At 43.0% G+C, this 25,859-nt stretch overlaps 1 protein-coding gene across 1 annotated transcript in view; it reads left to right on the plus strand.

The window, feature by feature from the left end:
• The first annotated feature begins 10,865 nt into the window (after positions 1 to 10,865).
• Positions 10,866 to 25,859, plus strand: part of GRAMD1C (GRAM domain containing 1C) — a 51,447-nt gene continuing 36,453 nt past the window's right edge. The window contains 3 exon segments of the mRNA XM_066175249.1: positions 10,866 to 11,009; positions 11,011 to 11,142; positions 12,338 to 12,466. Of these exon segments, the coding sequence (XP_066031346.1) occupies positions 10,866 to 11,009; positions 11,011 to 11,142; positions 12,338 to 12,466 (405 nt within the window).

Raw genomic sequence — 25,859 nt, forward strand, 5'->3', positions numbered from 1 at the left:
GTTATGCTGGGCTATTGCACTTGCAAGGTCAGCAAGGATTTCTGACTTCTACTTACTAGCAGGCATACCCACACTTTGCAAAAGAATATACTCACTGCTCCACAGGCTTCAGTGCTGAAATGCTGCTCTCTGATACATCTAGAAGATGGTCTCCTATATTGGCATGTCCCCCAGTCACTGACTGCCTGGGAATCAATTATTGTCACATCAGGAAACAGCGGCTTCAGAGAACATCAGTCATGTCAAGCAAATCTTTCATATCTCTCTCTGGCTCTTTTTTTTTTTTTTTTTTTTTTTTTTTTAAGGGTACTAGAGGCTTATATTGAAACACTACATTTCCTTTTGGCAAGAGAAACCAAAATCCCATTCTTTCAGTCAGGAGTAACTATGTAGGAGTGGGCCTTCTTTGCATCTTTGTCACAAGTGTTTAGGCTGGAGCAAGCCAACAGGACAAGAGCCTCTTTGGCAGGAGGCACAGACAAACGGGAGCCACACCTGCATCACCAGAAGCAATGCTTCTGATTGCCTCGGGTAGGTGCTAGCGCAACACGGGCACCTGGAGCACCTGGCTAGACTGGGCTCCTTCTGTCTCTGCTGAAGCTCAGCTGAGCTGCACCTTTAAATAAGAACTAATTGCACAGAAAGATCCAGGGTGCCTCATCAGAGTCTAACATCAGAGATAAGTGACCAAACTAAGTGGAGTTTCGGCAGGTGATAATACAAATTTGTCCATAAAAAGTTGCTTTGCTCCTTGCTGCAGGAGGATGGTGAATATACCACTGTGGCTGTCAAAGCTGCAGGAAAAAGAAGCTTGCTAACAAAAATAAAAATGCCAAAGTCAACATGTAGAGGCAAAGGCTTTTATTCCGGCTAGAACGCCATTTGTTGGCTTATGGGGCATCAGAAATTGTTCCACCTGCAGGCTTTGCATATCCCAGCGGCTCCTGTAACGCTGCACCTCAAGCTGTGCTGAGCAAGAAGGAAAGGAGAGAGAATGACTGAGCAACACAGAGTCAGAACAACACAATAAACTCCTCCGAGGCTTTCTGGCAAAAGAAGAAATTGTGAACTCTTAATGTAGAGCGTTTGCAGAGGGATGATGCTGTGTGGAGAGCATCAGCCTATGGAAGGGAGTGCGCTTTCCCAGCAAGGGCTGGAAGATCCTCCCCGGCGAGAGAAGCAGAGCTACCGGCGTGTCCCTGTCCCCGCCACGCTGTCCATCAGGTGGCGCCAGCGCTCCAGTGAATGGCAAGCGCAGCCCTTTTCCTCAGCCCTTCAGGGAGGGGATTTTTTTCATCAGGCTGAGCAAGATTTTTGAGCGCCAGGAGAAGAGGTGCAAATCACACGTCTCCTCAATGAATGCAAAAAGTCAGCTGAGCTCGCTCTGAAACGCATACTACATCTTGGGTTGCTCAAAATGGGAACTAAACTTGTTTCAAAATGCAGTGTCAGTCTCCTCAAATTAGACCAGTTGACAGAACAGAAAAAAGCAGGCGAGCTTTTGGATACATCAGCCTCTTACTGGGGCATTTCTTTGGCTCATGTGGTGAAAATGTCTGGTTTCCCCAACGTTAACAGCTGGTCTAATAGAAGATCTTTAAGCAGGGCTTTAGAAACCACACCTCACACACCTGAGCCATCATAGACTTTCTGTACACAAGTACTTCAAGAGTACAGATATAATAAGGATGAAGTTGGCAGGAGGAAGAACCATCCTTCAGAATAAACGTTAAAGAACGGAATGAGTCCTGGATCTTTGTTAAAAGAAGCTGCAGCACCTCATTGACAAACTCTTAGTCCAAAGTGGCAATTAAAGAATATCCTATTATTTTCTTTATAGGTAACTCATTAGGCCCCACTGGTGAAGCTCTGCAACATAAACAAAAAACTGTTTGGAAAAGTGATGGAACATAGAACCAGCTCAGTTAGAGCTTCCTTCACACTCTTTATTTCCTGAGCCAGATCCCATGTCTGACCAGAGGTAAGTAAATGTCTAATTTGTCCTTCAGTTAAAACACAGGTACCTTTGGTGAGACTCTTGTCTCATGCAGAGGATGCACCTCCTCAGCTGCGGGGTTAAAACAACGATCAGAACCACAATGCCTCCAATACCAGCTGCCACAACCCCAATGATTGTTCCAATGGATTCTTCTATACCAAACAAGCCTGGGGGAGAAGGGAAAGCAGAGTAACTTGAGAGCTGTTTTCCAGACAAGTCTTTGCAAATGCAGCCAGCATCTTTCCTGCAGTGGCTGCAGGGAAAGCTGCTTACTATGATCATGCTGATGTCTTGTCTGACATGAAATCCTTTCTACACGGGAGAGTGACTTGCACTACAGAGATGCTGATTCTTTTCATTCCTATGTAGGAACTCCTAAGCAGCATTCCTAAGCTGCTATGTTGTCTGGTGCTTTAGACACAGGGCAGCCCCATCACCCCAGAAAATCTCCCTCAACAGCTAGACAATATGGGATGGCAAAAGAAGCTGCTGCTTGAATTAATGGGACTCAGGCCTGTATACTTTATTTTTGAAAGGAAAAAAATTACTCTGACAACTTTGAGAAAGCCATTGGTCTGCCTGTCTACTTCCAAGGGAGACAGCACCAGAGAGCAGAGAGAGCTCCACTGAAGTCCTTTCTTTGACTGTTTGCTCTTGGGACTTCTGCATGGCAGAGATGGCATAGTGCTGAAATTATACATTTCATCATCTCAGGAACACAGAAAGGCAATTATGCTGGCCAGAGTGCAGACATTTCAAGAGTAACCTGTGTGCTACTGAGACTATGAGATCAAGCCAACAGGAGACCTCATTAGACACACAACCAAGCCCTTGCAGAGGGGCACAGTTTGCTTGCCTTAGTGTTACACTTTAAACTGAGTAGTGTTATAAAAATCAGTAACTCAGGCTCAAAAGGCCAAAGGCTTAGGGAATCTTGGTGAGATAGAAGCTTTGGTAATGAAAAAGAGGAAAATGGTTCTTGCATAATTTACTGTTGACACAGAAGGAGGTATTTTTTGTTAATTAGATAATAAGATAATATCCCTCCTAATGTTTTGACTTTTTGGGACTGGAATCTGTTTAGCCTACAGAAAAGGAAAGTTTGACATTTCCAGCTGCTACAGACATAGCAAGTTACCTCTTTACTTTATATGCCTAGTGTCTATCTGTGAGGCTAAGAGAACATAGCATGGCACTTTTAATGCTACTTTCCTTTTAATGTGAATGAAGTTAATCAGAAATTATATAATGATCATATTATACATGATCCTCATGATTATCGTGGGATTACTTATGTCATTCAGAGTTAAGGAATGACTATGCAAGTTAGTGGGTTGGAGAGAAATAACATTAAAAAAAAGAGGTCTAGAGCTGTTCCTTGAGATGGTACCTTGTCACCTGTCACTCACGGGGGTTCTGCCAGAGCTGTGAATACAAGGGGGACTTGTCTGACTGTTTCACTCTTTGCAGTGACTTTATTTTTATGGATAACCTTATTCCTCCTTTATGTGGTGTAAATGCTCCTCCTTATAATAATACCTGTGATTGTTTATAGACACAAGCTAAGGTATTTTAGCTGGCCTTATGAAAATAATGAGAAATGCTACAGAGCAATTACACTCCAGGCCCTTACTGCCAGACACCAAACAGGCCAACTTCTTTGTTTCTGCAAGTGTGCAGACCAGCTTTGGAAGAAAAACAAGGAGAAAAAACGTAAATAACTCCAAATATTACCCAGAGCCCTCCTGATCCTGAGCTTTGTGCCATCTCCTGTCACCACCTTCCCGTCCGGAAGTGTAACCTCACAGAAATAAATACCATGGTCACTGGTTGTCACATTGAGGATAATCAGGGAAACATCCCCTTGGGACAAGTCTCCACTCATGAAGATCCTGGAGTTATTTGGCAAGATGGTCACATTCTTTTCTAGCAGGTCCATCTGCCCCTTTTCATCTTCTTTGTACCACTTCACCATCAGGTCAGTCAGGGAGGGATGCTGTGGACTGTTAAGATGACAGTTCAAGACCACAGTTTCACCCTCTTTGGCTTTCTCCTTGGCTGGTGTTTGAGTCACCAAAAGGTTCCAGGGCTCTGGTGTCAACAACAAAGGCTGTGCTGTTACAGGAGTCACAGCTGCCGCATTCTCCTTGTTTGCACCTCCACCAGTAACTCCTACATCTGTACCAGGAAAGAGAGACAGAAGAGGACAGCTGAGGGTGATAGGATGATAAATGTCCCTGCTGCTCCTGACCTCTAACCAGCACAAAGAATGGCTCCTGGAAATAGCATGTGAGGGCAGTCACTGTTATGATGATAGGGATTTTATTCCTTGTTCCTGCTTAGATTATGTTCTTGTGTTCAGACAGGTCTTTTCCTGAATATCAGCTTCTTTCTACTGCCATACTAGAGGAAGGAAGATGAATGCCATTGTCTAATGGCTTTGGGTGAAATTTAGAGTCCAGTCAACCCCATTTCCATCTGCAACACTAACCTCTTTCTTCCCACCCCAAAAAGTCTCAGGGCCTGATGTTCCTGCCTCAACTGCTTTTGAGGCAAAGCAAAATATGCTTGTACATTTATACACTGGCAGTTCTATTTTGGCAAGTATAGTGAGTAAGTGTGCATCTAATGCAACTGCCTGCATCCCAAAACCTATTGTGATTCTTAGAATTTTTGGCATGCGTTTTCACTTACAGGACAGTAAATCTTGAAATCATGGGAAGAATCACTATTACCAGAGACTGAACACTTAGCAGATCCTATCAGCAGTCTGGGGGACAGAACATCAGCCTTATGCCCATACTGAAGCTGAGGCTGACAGCCATTCTCTGTGAAGGGACCATCTCCTGCTAACTTTTGTCAGAAAAACATGAACATGTCTGTAGCAGATATTTCAACCTCCCCTCTCATACTAAGGTGCTAATCATAGTATCATATCCTTAAGCTAAGAGTAGTGAGAGTGGGTCTCATTTCTGAAAACAAGCCTGGGCACAGAAAATGAGAGGAATAGTTGCTGTCACAAAAAGAGGGAAAAGCAGACCTGAAAACAAGCTTTTGCCAAGAAAGAGTTCAGACCAATTTTTGGAAAAGGTTCTTCTGTTGTTTTATTTTCTTCAGGCAAAACAGTCTCCCTTCAAGCTAGTTGGTGTCCTCTCAAGGACTGCAGACCATTCCAGAGTGAGCATCCTGATTTTCTACTGTCTTGAATTTTTCATTGCCATCCACAGAGTGTGAAACGCTATTGTGTGGGTCTGGTAAAGCATCACAATGAAAAAAGACACTCTCTGCCCAGAGACAAATTTCTCGAGGCAATGGAAAACCAAACCCCTTTATGATCAGTTTGAGAGTTACTTGAATGGCCCCTCCAGGCAAGCTTGTACACAAAAATCACAGTTGTATTCATAGTTGTTATTATTTATGACTCATATGGGAGTAGAAGATTTCTGTCAGCCAGCAGGGCCCTGTTGTTCTGGGCACCTTACAAAAGACTGGGGTATAGAGCTCACAGTTTAAATATGAGACAAGAGAGAACTCCTGGATGCTAAAATACAGGAACCATAAACTGGCTGTGAAACTAGGCAACAACAGAGCATGTGAAACACTTTATGAGCTGTTTGGTGCTCTGTGCTTTTACCTCGAAGCGAAAATTTTTGCCTTAGAACTGGAACACCAACCCATGGGAATTGAATGCCTGGGAATTAGGTACACAAATACAGTTTTGAATCCAGCCCCCTAAAATCAGTAGTTCTTATTAAAGGTACTGGGTGAGATATTACCCTTCCATTCATATGTCATCTTAGCAATGAGCCCACTGGAGTTTCTTGGGGAAATCTGAGGTCCAGATCTTCCCTGTCCAGTTAGGTACAAGTATCGAGGCATTAGTCATAAAAGCTGAAGTATCTTGACAGGATACTTTGAGGAAATATGAAGTATAATTGAAATACTGACAAAGCTTGACATATTACAGTTCTGTGCATCAAATACTCTGAAGGGATCTATTTGTTTATTTATTAGAGTGAATTTGAGCAGTTTCATAATGAGTACTCTTAAAATCTCAGTTTATTAATCATTTTCTCCACTGGATAACTGCTGCTTTAGCTAGTGGGTGCTACTGCTACCTTGTTTTCATGGAGTGGTCACAAAATTTCTTCTCTGCTACAAGAACTCCAGTCTTGCATATGCATCCCTGTAACACAACTATAATTTTTTATTTCTTTTAGTGATGCAAAAGGTATACTTTTTACACAGACACTTAGTGGCATATAGAATGTAACTGAGTAGGAACAATGTGCTTTGATGTTGCCTCGGTTCATCATGAGTTTTATACGCATCTCCTATCATGAAATAACTGGCCTTGTCATCTGTTTTATTCCACGTCTTTGATTCAATACAAATCATGTAACTTAATTAGGAAAATTAAAACAGGAGAGAAGTTGGCTGCCCTGTTTTGTCCCAACTCTCTTTGGGGGTTTCACTGAGAAGGTTACAGCGCTCCCTCTATTTTTCTCCCTTTCTCTTCTTTCTTTTTATTTTTAAAGGCTGCAAAACTGGAACATATTAGTTCACTGGTATTCAATTACACAATGCCCTTATCGTTTTGGCATCTGGGAGCATACCATGCCAAATGCTTTGCTGACTCTGCTTCAAAGCTCTTTTAAAGTCAATTGCTTCATTAGCAGAGTGATGTGTAGGTCCCTTGTCATTCGGGTTGTGGGGCTCAAGCCCATGGAGAGGAATGCAAGGCTTTGTGGTGAAAGCACTTGAGCTAGACAGGGTACAGAGAAATACAGCATGGATGATCTTGTCTAGACCTGGACAAACGATTAGATGATCTAATAGGTCATTGTCATATGAAGTCCTCAGCCATGAGGGGAGAAAGCTCTCTGGAACTCCTTGTAAAATTGCCATGTACTCCACATTTGGCAGTACTAACAGGGCACCAACTAAAGCCCTCAGCCTCCCCTTTACGTAATCTGCAGGTGGGTACTTCCCCATGTAAGGTCATATCAGACACGTAAGTGAGAGATACAAATATGCAATGCAGGCTAGAGGAACTGAGAAGACAAAAAAGAAAAAAATACAGCTGCACTCTCTTCCTGTCCTGGAGCCTCACTTAAGTCTTTGGTGCCTGGAGTAAATTCAAGCACCCTGCAAGCTTCTCCTGCCAGCTGCCAACAGCATGGGGGAACCAAAATGGTGTGTGGAGGTCAGTGCAGAATTCTACCTTTCCAGTTTAGCCTCCTCTTCTTTATTCACATTCAGTAGCTGGAGGAGAGGTTGAGGGCAAACAGGGCTCAATTTCTAACCCACAAAAAAAAAAAAATCCTCTCCTGATGAAATTACTGTCTTTCAGATAATTTTGTTTGCTTTAGAGCTCAGTTTCACACTCATACCGTTCTGGTGCCAGGAAGGTGCTTTACAAGCTGTATCCAGCTCCCAGACATCTTGTGTGATGATTAAGTGATCAATGACTGCACATTGCTGCCCTTAATTTATAGGACTTTTGCCATTTATAGGACTTTTGCCCTGGGCTGAGGTTGGCTTTCAGAAATGGATATGAATTACCACCTTGTGACAATAACTGGTGTCTAATATATTGGAGAAACAAAATAGAAAGGAAGCCTCTAGGAATGATGATACACATCCGGGAAAAGACAGGCAAATACACTGTTTCTAAACATTTATATTAGATAAACAGGAATGTATCTAAAGAGGAAAACACGTTTTAATACAATACACAACACTAAATACAATTTCCCTGCACCCTGAGGAAGCCCTCACTTGGAAGTCGCATTTTGAAAAAAAAAAAAAAAAAAAGAACTTCTCAAGCCAAGCTCCACGAACAATCTATATTTCTTCTAATTAAGGAAGGTGGTTTGGTACTCACCCACCACCAAGAAGAAGATGAATGAAGACACTGCAGATCTATAGAGTTTCCCAATGTGCTGGCTCATGGTTGCTGAAGTACATGGCCTCACCATCTCTCCCTCTGGTAGTAGGGGTAAAAACTATGTGTGTATTATAGCAACAGGACCTCACATTCTGCCTAGTGAATGTCACACTTACTAAAGTTACCACAGCTTTGAGCTCACAGTGCTCTGCCTCCTCCCTGGATGAGAGCCACGATGCAAGTGACAACAATTACTTCCCCAGCGGCTGTACTGCTCTCTTTTTCTGAGAACATGTCAAAAATGCTCTGAGAGCAGAGGGAAGATATTACATTGTTTTTCACTTAGGATTGTACAAACCGCAGCTTTGGGCTGAGTACAGAATATCCAGATACTCCAAAGGAGACCTCTCTTCTGCTGAGCCCCTCCCGAGTGATGGTGAGAACCCAGAGAGCATTGGCTTAATTTTCTGAAGATCCAGACTCTAATGCACCACAATATCACCCTAATACACCACAAAAGGAAAATTCAGGAACTCAGTATCTTTGTGGCTATATGCACATGGTGTTTACACATAAACTGTATTCCCCAAAGTGGTTTTTTTTTTTTCAGTGTAGAACAAATACTTTTTCATCAAAAGTTGACTACTTTATTTATATTTAAGTAGAGCTTGTCCATGCAACTTGGGTGGAGGGCAAAACTGCTGGAGAGGGCAGCCTATCTGCAAGGTGAGGAGGTGTACTCTGAATGAGTCTGAGTTTATCCAAGGCCCACACAGAGCAGGACTCTGTGAGAGGAGCTACAGCAGCACCAAGCCTCACCTGTACCACCCAGGCCTGCCAGCCCTGCTATGCCTGTACCAAGCATGGGCTATTGTCACTATTTGGCTGACACCTCTTCCCTCAACTACAGGATTAGGGATTATGGCACACTTCATTTTATGATCTTGCATATCTTCAAAACTCTCCAGGTAACAGAATTGTACTTGAGTATCCAGTAAAGACTCAATTCCATAACTCTTAAAGCACAATGCAGCTGAGAGAGACATGAGTATTTCTGCTTTTCTTTGCATTTGAAACAAAAAGGACCCATACTTGATTCGCAGAACTTGGCTAACCAAATGATGTTGAGAGAAATGGCCCATTCCTGTAGTCACCAGTTGTCACTTTAGCTTTGGTGTGCAGATCCCCAAGCAGTGGAATCAGCAAAAGCAGGATAGGTTATGGTTAAAGGAACCATAGTATGAGGGAGTATGGTTAAAGGAACCTGGGAGGCAAATATTTCTCTGAAATGGCTTGGCAGAGTGGGAAGACTTGTGATTACCAGGCTGGAATCATATTAGGAAGGGAACTGGGACCAAGTGCAGAGCAACAGAGCCCTTCAGAAGGAAGTTTGTGAGGGTCTTCTGAAGGAAGTACTGCCAAAGTGTTGGTGAGCAAACCCAAAATATCCATGAAAGGAAAAAGTTAGAGGAGCCAAAAACAGTGAAGAGTTTGAGGAGGGAATAACCAGTAGTGTCAAAGACACCTGCCAGATCAAGATTTTGGACTGAGTTACTGGTTTAGAATGCTGATTGTGACTGTGTGTCAGAGGAGTCACCATGCAAAGACAGATCTGATCCAAAGGCAATGCTAACACTGCCTGATTTAAACCCAAGTGCTTGGTGTGCTTCAAAAAAACCCCTTCAAGTGTGTTGTGATGGACATATATTAAAGGTTTAAGGCAGATTTGGGAGGAACCCACATCTGGAAGCCCAGACAACATACCACCATTGCTCCTGCAAATGCTATTTATGTTCATGTCATCCGGAACTAGCAATTCTCTTGTGAATCCTCCCCTAAGTAGGTCATGCCTGAGCCAGAGTGCCAGGTCAGCCAGCTTTTAACTGAGGGAATACAAAGGGGGTTGGTTAGTGTTGCTGGCAGCCAGTAGCTGAACATGAAGCGTCTGCCACTTGGATAACCCAATATGATTCGGTTTTTGGATAAAAAGACAAATAAACTGGTTCCCTGAGTGTTGTTGAAAATAAGCCCTCAAAATTCAATTTTCAGGTGCCTATCAAGAAAGCAAGGAACAAAAATGAAACAAAACACACATTCTTTTTTACACTCTCCTGTAAATTTTGGAGACTTGCAGTTGCTTGCATTAATGCTGTCCTGTCTGGGCCAACAGCTGGGAGAGGGAGTCACCTATGAGGACTTTGGGCACTTTTTCTAATGCAGCAGTGAGCAGGTATCACAGGGCCCTGAGATGTCCAGAAGGAGCCTCCACACTTCTCCTGGGGAAGAGGTAGAGAGAAAGAGGACAACAGGAGGAAATATCTTTGTCACAGCCGGCTGCTTATCCATCCATCCATCCATCCATCCATCCATCCATCCATCCATCCATCCATCCATCATCTACCAGCCAACTACCCAGCAATGTGATTCCTTTGCACCTCACAGGGCTCCTCTTTTTCCTGTGAGGTGAGCTGAGGGATCAAATCTGCGAGCCATCATCGCTCTGCTTGGGTCCCCTGATCTGCGGAGCCCTCCGGGTGCTCAGAGCTTGGGGCAGAAACCACTCGGCGCTGCTCAGCAGCCTCAAGAACGAGACCCATTCCTGGGATGAAACCCCCCTCACTGATTTCCTTTAGGTCACCTCATCCTCCGCTCGGCCCGCAGCCAGCCTCCCCCCTCTCCCTCTAGGAGCCCCCCCCCCGGAGCGGCCTCTCGGCAGTGTTTTCCGTCGAATGCCACGAATCCAGGATTTGGGAGCCGTTTTGCTGCCCGGGCGCTCGCTGTTAAACCGGCTGCGCTCACCGAGGGCGGCGGGCGGCGGGCGCGGCCCCCCCCCGCAGCCGGGAGTTTTTTCCTACTACAGCCCTCAAACTTTCCACCGGCGCGGAGCCTTCCCAGTTAACCCTTGCGGAAGCCGCAGGGGGGCTGCCGTTCCGGACGAGGAGAACACCGGAGGCGCCGCAGCGCTCTCCGCCCCTCATGACGGCTCCGGCTCCCCCTCCCCGGGAACAGCGGCGCCGCTCGCCCCAGGCAACCTCCTCCCGCCGCGGGTCGGCGGCGCGGCCGGCGCCGGCCCCTTTAAATGGCGGCCGCGGCCCCGCCGTGCGCCCCGCGGAGGCAGCTGGTGGGCGCCGCGCGGCCCTCGTCTCCCTCCATGGTAAGCGCCGCGCTCCGCGCTCCCCGCCCGCCCCTCCGGCGGGCTCCGTGCCCCCGGCCGCCGCCCCGCCGCCCCCCGGGCCAGCGGCGCGCCGCGCAGGTAGGTGCGGGGGGCGGCAGCTCCGCTCCCTTCCCGGGCGGGCCCCGGACGAGCGGCGGAGGCAGTCTGGCCCCGCTGGGAAGCTCCGCCGTCCGCACACCCCTCCCCGAAAGTTTTTGGGGCGAGGCGGGGCCGGGGGCAGGGTGGCCCTCGGGGCTCCCCGATGAGGGAGGCGGCCGGTCTGGGCTCCCGGGAGAGCCAGCGGGGAGGCGGCTGCGGGGTTGCCGGGCAGTCACCGAACCCCGGCGTTTAGGAGCGGGCGAGCAGCAACTGGTGGAGGTTGCAGCGAGTGCGGGGAAGAGCCCCCGGGGGCAGCTCTGCTCTCACACCGCGTAGCCCGGAGTGTCTGTGCCTTCGCCTCGCCCCGCTGTCCCCTCCGCAGCCTGTCCCTAGCCCGGGCAGCGCTGGGCGGGGGGGCGCACCCCGGGGTGGCCCAGCACTTCTCGGTTCTGAGTTGGTTTGGAGCTGAAAGCCAGCGTTGCTTCGTCCCGGCGGCTCCGGTAGTACAGGCGGGGTTACTTGTTAGGGCCCTGGGCTGCTTTTGTACCGTTTGCTGCGTGGGGTGGCAGAAGTGAGAATCTGTGCCTCAATTTCCCTTCATCAATAAGAACTGACTTCCAAAGCGAAGAATACTGCTAACGAGGGAGAGTGCTACAGAATTAGAAACGAGTGCTGCTTCTTTATAGTAATTTATATGACTCAAATTTTTTTGCCTCTGAATGCGGGGCTTGTATTTATTTGCAATTTATAGTGTAACTAACACTTGATGTATCAGTATTATAGTAACATATGTCAGTCCTCTAGTAAAAATGCTACACGTGTATGACCTTTCTCAAGTTCTGAAAGGTCTCACAAGTTCCTGAGACGTGCTGCATGTTAGGCACTGATGTCTCATGTTGATGTTATTTCAGTTGTAAGGGTCTGTGCAGCTTCAACGTGAAAGCTGGGGGGGCTGCAGAGGAAATAAAATACTTTGATAAAAAATGTAAAACATAATTAAATATATCATAGTCTAGGGAAAAGAAAACAAAAAAACAATGAAAAAGCTGTCAGTGGGAAGTGTCTCCATGCCACTCACCTTGGTGAAACTACCATGTCAGGTTTCATTTAATATACAGCTGTTAAATGGGCTAACTGTCTTGTTTCACCTTTCTCCACCACTGCTGGATTACATACCTTGCTTCTTTGTTCACAGGAAGTTCATGAAGTGGATCATGGTCTTATTAACCAGCTGCTTGCTGATTCAGAGGAGACTCTTAATTCATGCACAGAGAAAATGCAGACTCCTTCTCAGTATAGTTGGAGTGCTGACTGGAGCTTTTGGGTAATGTGTTTTATCCCTCTCCAAACTTGGTTTTAATTTATAATACATATCTATTTTAATTTACATGTGTGTATATGTCCAAGCTTTAAATCCGCAGTTCTCAAGTTGCTTTGTAGTCATGAATTAGTAAAGTGTTCTCCACCCATCTAGTGAGGCAGGTAATTTTATCATTACTGGCTTACTAAAGTGTAAGGTGAGACTGAGAGGGGGTGAAGTTGTTTATCTGATGTCATGGTTCAAGTTAGTGACAGAACCTGTGGCTTCTGCCTCAGTCCTGTCTCCCAGTTCCTGCCATGAACCCATCCAGTGTTTCTTATGCTTTTAGAAAGACATTTTTGCTGCTCTGATGCTTTTTAAGCATAATGACTGAATTTTGATTCTTGGTGGTGGTTAGTGGTTCTGAATTGCGTTCCTAGTGTTCATTTTTGTCAAGTAAACACATTTGTTTTCCACAAGAGTAAATAAGCTTCCTGTGTTTTCTGTAAAAATTGAATTTATGAATAAGAAAAGCAGAGAAGAATTTCTGCCTTTTTTTTGCTTTCTGAGGAAATGCCTGACTGAAAGCAGAGTGGGTAATAATAAGTTCTTATTTCAGTACTTTTCTTTTGGTAGTTTTTTTTTTTTTTTTAATGCATTGAGAGAAGGTCAGTGTGTTTGTGTGGACCTGGAGTGTATGTTTTTCTGTTGATTTGGTGCGTGGATTGTTATTGTTTGATAAGGAAGGAGAGCACATGTGCATGGAGCCACAGACATGTTCACAGCTGATCTTGTGGGAGACCTAGAGTGCCAGAGCTGTGAGGAAAGGAATCTGACTCAGGTTCTGTATCAGGTGTCCTCAGTACATCCGTGTTCTTGAGCATCATCTGGTCTACCTTGTCCCTCTCCTGATGAGGTGTCACAGTGTTCATTGTGCTTAGCAGGTGGAAGACTGAGTAACTACTGAAGGCCAGAAGGAATCCCTGGCAGAGCTGTGAGCAGAAGGGGGGTGATCAGATTGCCCAACTCCTTATTTATAAATCTAGCTTGTATGTTTTCATCACTCCTCTTCACATGTAAATGTCCCAATGGTCAGGGCATCTGTTTGTGCATCTCAGGCCATAGGGTAAATCCCCTCCAAATGCATGTGTATTCTTAAATGGAGCAGTAGTAATCTGGAGCCAGTGGGAATGGGACAGGCCTAATAAAATCCCATCAGGCCACAGACTTGTGTTGCTAGAGTGAGTTCTTGGGGTGTTCAGTATTTTCTTCGCTATCCCTACAGAGACAAGGATGGTCCAGGGCTGTCCTGCGTGTACCCAGCTGTGTCTCTGTACTTGAGTCGATAGGAAGTCATGCTGTGCAGACATTGTAACTGCCAGCCATGCTCTTGTTAGGTGGCAAATTAGATCGTGTAAACTACTGCTCGATGGTTGGTATACAACCACTAATGCAGGTGGTATTTTGTACAAGGAATAAGCCTGTTCAGGTCTTGGTGTCAGGTTGTTGGACCTGCAGTTAACAGCTCAGTGTTTCCTTGATAGGCCAGTTGATTGAAAATAAAGTAATTAAAGTATTCAATATGGAGAATGTAGCTGTGCTATTGGCTTTGCACTGGTAGGGTTGAGACATGCTGAAGGATTGAAGTTTCTTTGAGCAGAGCTTTGAGCCTGCACAGTGCAGGATATTGTTGTCCTCACAGTGCCACTCTGCTTCCTGTGGTAATGTGTGCCTGTGACTTCAGGGGAGTGGGATTCTTCAGTGCGGTGGCAGCTGCTGTGTGAGGTGTTTTCCAGTATCATTAAATCATTGTCTGATTTGTACTCCAAGACCTTAGTATGCGTTTGATGTTGGTGTTTATCTGGTTCTGCAAATATGACCTTGCAGTTAAAACAAAGTAATTGTGTAAATACTTCCCTCTTGTAAGATAATGCTGTGGCTGGAAATGTTGTAGCCTTACCATCTGTCACTGATGAGTTTTAAAAGCCTGTACCAGTCTGGTTGTAGGAAGCCATGGTGCTTATTTTCTCAGCCTCAAGGCAACTGAACTGTAAAGCAGCAAGAACCAGGAAGTCACAAATTCAAGGCGAAAATTGGGGTTTTTTTAATGTTATGTTATTGGCAACTGTCTCTGCTCTTCTTGACAGAGAATGTTTCAGTAACTTGCACGGTTGATGGTCAGCTGCTGACTATTAAAAACAAATTGTTAAAACTCCCTAAGTCCTGAGTCACAGTAAATGTGTAGGTGATAGCAAGGAAGGCAGCTTGTTGCAATGTGTGCAGCATGTGTCACTAACATTTGACAAAGATGATCTTACTGTCCTGTGGCAGGTGGGGGACCTGTTCTGCTCGTTCCACTCTTGAGTCAGTAGAATGGAGGAATTGCTACAACAGCAGGACTAGGCTGTGGCAGCATCCAGGGTTCAGCTTCGTTGCCAGGGTTATTTGCTTGGAGAGGCTGCATGTTTCCAGCAACTGAGGTCTGCTCCAAGGGTTGACTTCTTCTGAGGGTGATGTACTCTTGTTTTGCTGATGGTAGAAACCAAATGTGGATGTTAGAGCCTGACTGGTTTGACTTCAATTTTTCATGGATTGAGTGGGAGTAGGCAGTTGTGCCATGCCTCTGGAAGTGAGGCCAGGTATCATGAATGCTCAGTAGGTGCTGTGAGCACAAGTAATTAGCAGCAGGCTGGGGCTGGCAGCCTCTGGGACACGATCTCTCTCCTGGCTATGGTGAGTGGGGAGAAGGATGGGTGGCCGAAAAATTATCGGGGAGGGAAGAAGAGGATCCTAATGGGTGGAGTTTTTCTTATCTCTTTAAAAAAAAACTTTAGATGTCTTTATTGACATTTTGAGAAATAATTAGTTTTCTCTGTTACTGTAAGCAATTCTTAAACTGATAGTATTACTAACTGGTATTTTTAAGGTTGATGGTGTGTCATGAGTTATTTTTTGGTTTTTGTTCCCTCCCCCACCTGGAGGTGGACAAAGCTAGACTTCTATAAACTCACTGAAAGAAGAAAAAAAGTGCTTACAAACTTCGTCTTGGGGCTTTCTCTCTCCATTGGAAATCGTAAAGCTTTTGTCTCCAGTTGATTAAATAGTCCCAGTTTTGACAACTGTGAATAGATGATGAAAGTCAAAGATAATTGGAAATTGTGTTATATCTGGAAGTCCCATCTCAGGATTCTGAATTCATCTTTTTATCCTTTTTTATGTGCTTTATACTGAAATATGGTTCAGTTTAATATCCTTGGAACCTGTGAAAGCCTTAAGTATTTTCCTGCCATAGTGAAGAAGGTAAAGATGAATGAGGAAGCTAATGGAAAAGATCTTTGCATCAAAAATGAGGGTGTTGTGTCTGGGAACTCTAGTTTATATTAATGAACAGTCAAAGAAAGTTCATGTATGCCTACAATAAGAAGAATGCCTGTGGAAAGGAAGTCCTTCCCTTGGAATGAAAAAGTAGGTGGAATGAGTGGAAATCAAATGAGCATCTCAGAAGATTGCTTGTATCTGGGAGGCTTCTTTAAGGATTTGAAAAGGTGAGGTGCAAAGGAGATGTTGGAAAGAAGATAATAAAAGAGGCTTAAAAAAAGGCAATTGGTTGGAGCATAATGCCAGTTTAAAGAGTTGGTCAGTGTGAAGGAGTTTAAAAATTGAAGCAAATAATTGATACAGTGAAAAGTGAAAATAAGCCTTTTACTTTTCATAATGTAAGAGCAACTGAGGTTGCACAAGATCAAGAAAGTATTTTGAATTTTTACATGCATGGATCTGGTTTCTACAAGAAAGAACTAGACTGGGAGTGTGTGACAGTATGCATGGCAAGAATACAGTAAGCATGTATGACTCAAACCTGCACTAGGAGGGATGCAGATATGTGTCACAATTTGGAAGATAACTTATTGAAGCACAGATACAAATTGAGGCACTTTGGGGCCCAAGACTGGTAGGGTTAAATGAAGTATTTCTTGTATCTATAGTAGTTTGAATCCTCCTTCCACCTTTCTCTGAAGACTCCCACCACTTTTGGAATGGCTAACTGGGCTGGTTGAAGTGGTAATTGTTTTTGGGGCTGATATTTAAGGCTTTGTGACAGTAGCTTGTATACTTGGTATGTTGCTTCTTCATACTTGTGCCTCCAAATGTTTGGGATGTGGAGGAGATGTATCAATTCTCTTGACATTGGAGGAGGATTTTTATTTGCTCCTTTTTATTTGCTGGTATGAAGCAGTCTGCTAAGGAGGATGAGAATTGGTTAGATTATTTGCTGTAGCTCTACAAAGAGAATAAAAACCTTTAAGCACATTAATGCTGCATTTTGGTGTTTTGTTGGTTGCGCTTTTATTAGTTTTTTGGGGTTTTTTTAATGCCCTAACTTTAGTACAAGTAGCTTTCACTATAGTTGTAGGACTGGCATGTTGTTTACCTACCTACCTGGAATGTCCAGAAACAGGTGCCTTTTTTCAGCCCTGTGATAGTACTGATTATACAGCCAGCAGTGTTTTAACCTGGTAGGAAGACAAACTGCGGTTCTAACCACCCCCTGAACATGGGTGATTAGGCTAAAGGGGTTTTTCTCCCTTATTTTCATGCTGGGAATGTTTTTATTGCTGTTGATGCAGCTCCAGACGGGGCACTGAGGTAGATCTGGTTGTCATAAAATTTAACCAGTTCTGAACAAAGACTGACAATGGTGCCATGTCAAAATAAGCTTTGGCCAGCTGCAGCAATAGGTAGTTCTATATAACATGAATTGTTACTGTACACATATAAATTAATCTAGAACCTGAAGGGTAAGTATAAAAGGTCAGAAAGAAAACACTTCAGATTTGTGTGATTTATTTATTTTTTTCTAGTCACTGGGAGCGAAACCGTTAGGAATGCAAATGGTTCAGGAAATCTGCATGGAGTTGGAATAGTGATATCCTTTTAATGAAAGGGAAGTCCTTAAGTTGCAGAATGAGAGCTTTAAAAGTCAACTCTAGGAGATGGGAATATGATTTTTAAATATTTTTTTGCCTTTGTTTGTTTGTTTACAGCTTGTGTTTCTGCAAACATGTAGTGGTGTAGCATTGGCTTTTTCAGGTCTGCTACAGGTGAACCACTTGTATATAAGATGGGAAAGAAGACAGGTAGATAAAACTGCAAGATATGATTGTTTTGTGGTATACCAAGTCATTGATAGCAGCCAGGAGAAGAAGTTTTGGGGCAATTGCTTGGTGAGTGCCACTTTCCATGGCATTTCAAATGCAGTGGGGCTACTGGCAGGCTTAATGAGATGACCAGAGTAATTTACAGCAAAGCAGTTTATGTAATTGGCCACAGTCACTCGTGCATTATTAACTATGTAGCGTTGTGGTTTAATATGCTCCTCCAGGTTTTCACTGTAGTCTTGAGCGAAAGTATTTAATGTATCCTTTTATGAGTTGCTGAAAACTAAATGGCACCAAGGGGAATTACTACCATGGTGATTGTTCCCTTCATTATGTTTTCTTATCCTTGTTTGGGCACTGTTACTAAACTTAAATACAGATCAGAGATGCAGTTACAGAGAGACAGATTTTACTGGCAGGGTAAGGAGAAAAATGTCCAACTGAAGTGTGCTGTTCATTTCCTTCTGTATTTGGCTACTTTGGCATCAGAAAATCTTGGTGGGACTTTGTTGCAGGTAAGGAAGATGGGTTGAGAAGTTATGTCTTGTAGTTTCTTTATTGTATAAAGGCATTTTTCCTCACACTGAAAACATGTGGATTTTCCCCGTGTTCATTAAATGGATCAAATAAGTCTAGAGACAGGCAGTTTGATTTTTTTTGTATTACTTGGGCAGCCTGCAGTGAAAGATCAGGTGAAAAAACAGCTGCCCTTAACCAGTGACATTGGCTACTTGTTTCACACACGTCAAAACAAATGTGAGTCAGATGAAACTGCTGTTCCGAAAGGAATGTGTTTTGTTATCCAAAAGGAAATAATCTCTTCTGACCTTTTAATTGCTATTGCATCATAATACTTAGTACATTTATGGCTGTTGAAACCTGGACAACATAGTTACAAGACTCAAAATTAGCCTGGGGAGTAGATAAATTGATTTGAGCTAAAGGGTAACTTTGTGCTGGAGGATGACAAACTCATCTCAAGTAAGTGTTAAGATAGTAAGTGCAGAGTTCATCCAAACACACTTGGTTTATTTGTATTAAGTTTGTTTTAGAAGTTGAGATATCACAGGACTTTGTTAAATTTTTGATTTACCTTTTTCCTTTTTGTTAAATCTTCATGGGGTAGACAAAATTACTAAAATAGAACAAAAAGAATGCTTGAATGCTGCATTTATGAAGTCAAGAAAGTAGGTACAGATCCACAACTTTTCCCTAAAATGAGAAGGAGTTGGGCAGTTAAGAGCCTTGTGAACTAGGCTTGTGCTAGTGTTCTGGGGAGGCAACGTGAGATATGGTTTCTGGTCAGGGACATTATAGGAATAGTTTTACTACCAGGTTCAAAGATGTTATTGCTAGCTAGGGAGGTGTTGATGAGAATGCTGAATAAATCTGAGGTTGGGACATCTTGGCTCTTTAAAGCTAAAAGCACCTTAACTTCTAATTCAGAACTGAGGAAGATGTTTGTCCATGGAAGTGTCCAAAGCTCTTGAACTTTTTATTTAACTTTCGTATTTAAAATCTAAGTGTTTGTTTCATCCAAACTCAGAGGTGCTTGGTGGCAGTTATATAAATAATTATATTTGAAACTGAAATAATCAGCCTCATTGCTAATTGCAAATGTCCACACTCAGGTGTTCAATCTGCTGCAGATGGTGTTATCTTACAAACAGGAAATGCACTTATAAAACAGTCTATGCTACTGCTATTTTTGAGACCTGAGTCACACTGGTACCCAGGCTCTGCTAAAGGCTTTTCTGAGACCACTTTGAATCCTCTCACTGGTTTTCTGATGGAAATAAATTGCCAGTTAATATTTTTCCATACAGATATACTTACCAATGTTTTTCTGCTCTTTCAGCCCAGGGAGATTCCCCATTATGTATCCTGTCATTGCTTTGGGAAAGCAGGAGAGTTACCTTGATTTTCTGGTGAAACCAGTTCCTGCTATTTAAATATGTAGCTGATCTTGACAGCAGACCTGCAGGCCCTCCAGAGCCACCACCCAGCTAGGTGCACAGAGACAGCTACTTATCCTAGCCAGCAGCCCGGGCTGCAAAATGACTGTAAATACAGCCTCTTTGTGTTCCATTATCTTTTCCTTTCAGACTTTCAGATTTAAATCCGAGTGATTAAAATGCCTTGACAGTGCATTTTTCTGTTTCTTCTGTCAGTTTCCTCAATAGGGCTGTTCTGGGAGAGGGCTCTCTCTCTTTGTGCTGACTCCATGTACTTGGTAGTGGAAATGTAGCAGACTGGTGCTGGGTGTGGCATGTGGAAAAGGAGAGCCAGCCTAAAGAAAGCAGAATAGGTGCATGCCTGCTCTTCCCCTCTCAGGGCAGGCAGAGATCTGTTGTGCATGCAGAACCCTGTATCCCTTGCCTCAAAGTGCCTATGAAGAGCTGAGCTCTGGGTGGCTGGTAACGTACACATTTTGGAGAATTTGTGCTCCATTTGCACACCCAGACTACTGAGAAGGTGTCTCAGTAAGAGCTTGACTTAAAACAGGGGACAGTGGCTGAGTTTTGTGTGAGAGTAGATTTGTCTCCATGCCGAGTTGCCAGGTGCAGATATACTCTCGAGGCTGGTTCATGGATTGTAGCCTTTAGAGATGCAGAGAGGAGGAGTACCAGGCATTAAGTGCTTCTCTTCAACCTGGTATTTCCCTGGTGATAGTACTTTCCTCTGCTATTCCCTTCGGGACTTTTGTGAACTTGAAGTGATTTATGCTACTGCAGTCTTCTTCCCAAGATCAGTTTTGGTGGTGGTGGTTTTAGATTGGAGCTGGGCACTTTTTAAATGTCACCCCCTGTGTAAGTTTTCTTTGCACAGTTGCTGCAGCGTTTGTGTGCCTGTTCTGCAAGGCTAGGGTGTTTCAGCCTGTTTTCCAAGCTGGCATGCAGGCAGAGGCTGGCAGAGCGCTAGCTAGCGCTGCTGGAGGGTGGCCAGCACCAGCTCTGAGCAAGTGGGTGAGAGAGGGGGGAGCTGCAGAGGCTTTGGCCAGGGATTTGTATAGTTTGGAACAGGCTGCAGGCAGCTAGAGGAGGTTTGTGTAGGGGGTGTGTGTCTTCTGACTTTACATTAGCTTCATGCCTCAGTCAGTTTTATTCTGAAGTGGAGCATATGCTTTGCTCTGCGCTGTACGTGGCAAGCTTTAGATTTTTATCTTCAAACCAGAGTTGTTATGGAAGCACATTGGCTTCACTGTTAAAATGCTTTAAAACACTTACTTGCAGAAAAAAAAGTACTGAATACTACAAAACCATTGCTTCAGAATAAGCAGAGGATGTTCTCAATCCAAGGTCTTGTTTTTCAGGAAAAAATATATAGTACTACTAATGGCAAGAGGCCTTCTTAAAATTGATAAGAAGGTTATCAGCTTGTTCCCCAAGCACCTGGTTGAAAACAAGCACCTTCAGCTGAACCCTATTTCAGTGAAGTGTGAAAATGAGCTAATTCTGGTGTGACCTTGAGGGAGAAATTTGTGAGAGTTCCTCACATGTTCTAAACTGAAATACTCTTACAAAATTCTTTCAGGTCTGTTCTACTGGTTTTTTGCGGTTTTTTTTTTGTTTTTTTTTTTTTTTTTTTTTTTTGAGAACATTAAAAATGCAATCTCTAACTGGTTATGCAACTCAAAGTTCTCTGAAGAAATACCTTTCTATTTTCAACTCCTAAGTCTTTTAATTTTCTTCTTGGGAAGGATGCCAGGTTTTAAAATTCTTCGCAAAAATGTTACCTTTGTTATAATTATATAACCTGATGTTAGCAGCGTAGTATTTCATAGGATGTTAAATTTTCTTGTCTGTCAAAATCATAATTGTAACAACTTTGGTTGTGGATTTTCCAGGCTGTTTTTAAAGCCATGCTCTATCATGTTTTGATATCTGTTACTTACATAGGTGAAGCTGAAGCATGATACCTTCACTGCTGCTCTTGGAAGGACACTGTGGCTGGTGAGGTGCAGGAAATGACCAGGCCTTCTGAGAGCAGTGTTCCAGTTCAGCCAAGTTCATGTTCCACATGGGGAAATGCTGTGATCAGGTGTCCCTGGTCAGTAGTTGACCAGGACTGCTTTTCAGGAAGACCTGACGCAGGCTTTCACCATATGTCAGGTCCATGATGGCTTGGTGAGACTGTAGTCCATCTCACCTGGTGAGAGCTGGGCTGCTCCTGTGGGACACAGTGCTTGGATGTCCTGTACCCAGTCTTCAAAAGAAATAGAAACAGTCTCCCTTTCAGAAGCACCTCATTCAGTCACTTCCATGACACTGGGTGTCAAATGTTTTCTGAGTGGGCTTCCAATATTTCAGCAGCTCTCCATAATGAAATAGTTCAGAGGAGTTTGTTTCTATGTGGATTTTTGGAAGCTCCTGGTGTTAGTGGTAGATCATAGTCTGTCTGACAAGTTCAGTGTGCCTGCCTGTGTGTATGTGAGAACTAGTTAATAGTAACACTCATTTTGGGAGAACTAGGGGCTCTCTCTTTAGCCTTGTTTATGAAGTCTTGTAGGCTTAAAAAACCACAGCCACCACCCCTCACTCCCCTAACCACCCTAACCTTTCCACCCCCAACCAAACTAACCCCTGGAAGATACAGTAGCTGTAGTATTTGCCAATGACCTGTATTTTAATATCCCTTTCTTTAAATTATGCACACTGTATTTCCAACAGAAGAAAGACATACTTTCACCAAAGTTCTGCTGGGTGCCACTGAAGGAGAATTTTGTTGTTTGTCTTCTACTCAGTCACTAAGAAATGTCTGACTTCCTTTCTTCTTCAGCCTCCACAAAGAAGAGGGGTGCTGGGACACAGGAGTGGGGACGTAATGACCTTAGTGCACAGCCCTGTGCCTGCCAGTGGCCCTGTGCTTATCAGACTCCCCTCTCCACAGGTAAGGGTGAAGGAAATAAAAACATATGAATGTAAGGAGAATAGCTGTAGCTCCCTAAACATTGCCCCCTCCCACTGTGACTAGGAGCTTGTTCACATTTCCTTGGGAGCATGAGAACTTTTGGAAAGCAGGCTCCTAAGGAATACAATGGCTGAGCAAACCCTGGCAACAGTTGCTTGGTTCCTTTTTTTTTTTTAATTGGTTGACATCCCTCTCATGACCTATCAATTAAATTACAACTGTGTGGATAAGCAGATGTGATCAAATATCTTCTTATTAAAAAAAAACTAAAAACAAACGAACAAAAACTCCCAAACACACATAACACCCCTCCCAAAACCAACAAAAGTGAACCAAAGAGCTCAGTATACTGTACACAGCACAGTAAATCACCCTAAGTAATGTCATGTCTTCGGGTCCTGTGAGTGGTTCTTTCCCTATGTAAGTTAAATGCTTTTGTCCTTCAAGAGAAAAAAGAACATAAGTCATGGCTAGTAAAGCTTTTGAATACTCAGTGATTGAAAGTTGTTCTTAAACAATTTTTTTTTCTGTGATTTTGTCAAGAAGTGGTGAGTGAATATAGATGGCTGTAACGGAGTGGATCTGGACTGTTTACGTGTGACAAGGTAAACTGAACAAGTCTGACACTTCCAACATACAGCCTGGTGCTTGTTGTCAGAAGTGGGAAACTGCCCTGTAACTGCAAAAAGATAAGGCAGACTGGTAGTCATGTGGATGTGAGCTTTCACTGTGATTCTGTGCCTAAAAGCAATCTGTGATTCAGATTTATCTGTTTGTGGTAACTCCTGCAATGCTATATCTAGCTTTCAAGAAGGACACTGAAAATGAGAGGATTCAGAAAAGCCACAAGAATAAGTCTGAAAAAGAAAAATCTTTTTTTGCTAATACACTTGAGAAGCTTAATCTCTACCTCAGAAGGAGATAGGAGTAACTTGCTTACAGTCCAAAAATAATTCACAAAGTAAAAATTAAGTTAACCAAATATACTAGTAGAAGAACTATCCATAGGTGGGGTGGATTTTTCCATCCGGAGTGACTGAGTGACTTTTAATTTAAAAAGGTAAAACATATATTTCATTCTTTTCCAAAGGGAAATTTGGTGATTGCAGCTCTAGTTTTAAAGCCAGAGAGCTGTGCCTTGTGTGTTATAGATAAGATTGAATGGTTAATGAACTTCTGTGGACTGAAGAAATGGCTGCAGTGGGATCAACATTTCTGTGATGGAAAGGCTTCTCAGACCTGGCACCTTTTACAGGTGAGATATCATCTCAGTGTGCCATGGGAAGTGTTCCTGTGTTAATAAGGGAGTCTGCCTGGATCTGTCTTGGAGTATGTGAAGTCTTGTCTGCCTTACACTGTTTAATTATGCTTTTGTTCAGGGCTGTTAGCTTGGTTCTTATTTCCCCTAGTAAGGCTTTAACCTCACTGGAATTAGGATCCTTGTATGTTTAGGTGGTGGGGTTTTTTGGTTGGTTGGTTGGTTGGTTTGTTTTGGTAGGTTTTGGGTTAATATTTTTCTGTACTGTATCAGATAAGTTTAAAGAGTATTTACAGTATAGAGGAGTCTTATATAAAATCCAGACTTCTCTCTGACTGGTTGTTGTTCTGGAGTCTGTGTTCTTTTTCTTTCTCCTGATGCTTAAGAAGGGTTTTATATGGATTTGAATAGGGAAAAAATCTTTATTCAGCAGAAATGCAACAGCTTTTGCTAGAATACGTAATGTTTGTTTTAACATGCTAATGTAAGGTTAAAATGTACTTTTATCCTAACCTTACTAATACCTCCAAATTTGTTTTTGACCATGTCTAGAAACTTCATAGGAAAGTATAGGTCTTTGGGGAATAGTCAGGTGACCTTTTGAGTGGGGTTTAGAGTTAGTAGCCTGGATTTGCATGTTGTTAGACAGAGGAGCAAAGCTATAAGTTCCATGGGCATGTTTTGATGGTTAAGTGAGGCTTCTGAGCATAAAATAAATGGTAGTTTGGGCGGCTTGCTTATAGGCTTGTTTGATGCTGGGGCCCCGAGCGTGTGGTGGTAACTGATGCGGAGACTGAAGCTCAGTGAGAGACATCTCTTGAAATTAGGTGATATGAGATTTATTACCCTACTGGTGAGGTCAACTTACCTGTCATCTCAGCTCTTGTATTCATAGCTGCATGTCGCAACTATGCAATGCAAATTGTCAGGTAACCCGGGTTTTGTGGTGTGTCAAAACAAAGCGAAAACACTAACAGAACAAATGCAGAATTATTGCTGTCATTAGTGATTGTTAAAAAATGTGCACACCATTCTGCTGAAGTTGATTGCTTATTTGCATGCTTAGTGATATCTGCAATCAAATAATTTCCTAATGATTAAGGTTTTTGCTGTACTCCTGGGAGAAGGTGTTGCTTAATTTTCTTCTGTAGTTTACTAAATGGCTCAAATTGTTTGCAGTGGCTACACTTTGAAGATGTAAATGCAAAAGGAAGCTGTTTTTTAAACAGGCTTCTATCCTATAAATAACTCAGCTTAGTTCTATTTAAGTTTACATGTTGGTTTTTTTTTTTTTTCTGGAACATGATTTTATATAGTTGAACTGGTCTATTTCTAAACAAGGTATGAGAATCATTTGGTTATGTGTCTCCAATATCTGGTTCTTATGTAACTGTCTTCTGTAAAACTTTCTAGTTGTCATTGAAAATGGTTTCCTGTTTATGATATTTTACAGGTTGCTGGTATATTTTGTGGCTTCAGATGAAAAATGCTAATAAGTTGTTGGCTGCACTTAATTTCCTTGGTGATTAAATATAGCATAACCATAAATGCCTAAAATTATCCTCAGGCCAAGTGTTTGCCTGTTGACTTATAATTAAACTTAGAAATTTCTATGTATTAATAACAAGTTGGTGTTTTCATCTTGTGAGTGCCATGCTACCGCCTGTTTTATGCTTTTTCTCTTTTAACATTTGGTGCTAGATTTTGTAACTCAGAGGTGGCAACCTGTTTCAAATGCTGCCACGTGTTGGACATTATAGCAGTGATTAGGAGAGATGCTGTATTCATAGAAATGCCTTGTTTTCTTCACTTTAAGGAAGTTGAAATTGCCAATAGTGTTAAAATTGCCTCTCTTGTTTCTCAAGTCTTTTGAGGGATCTCTTCTCAATCGCCAAACCACCTACTGAGTAGGTAAAAAGTGATTCAAGATTCAAGTGAGCTAGTTTTCATGCAAAGTAGGGAAAAGATAAGGTTCAAAAGTGTGCTCGCATTTTTTCTGCTGATTAGGTAAGGATTCAGAGCAGACTCTGCATAAGTGTCCTCAGAGCTCAGTAGAAATCTACAATTAATAAGGATTTCTTATAGTCCA

The sequence above is a fragment of the Chamaea fasciata genome, unplaced genomic scaffold, assembly GCF_029207755.1.
Source record: "Chamaea fasciata isolate MVZ Bird 193981 ecotype frontalis unplaced genomic scaffold, bChaFas1.0.hap1 SCAF_2, whole genome shotgun sequence".
Lineage (NCBI taxonomy): Eukaryota > Metazoa > Chordata > Aves > Passeriformes > Sylviidae > Chamaea > Chamaea fasciata.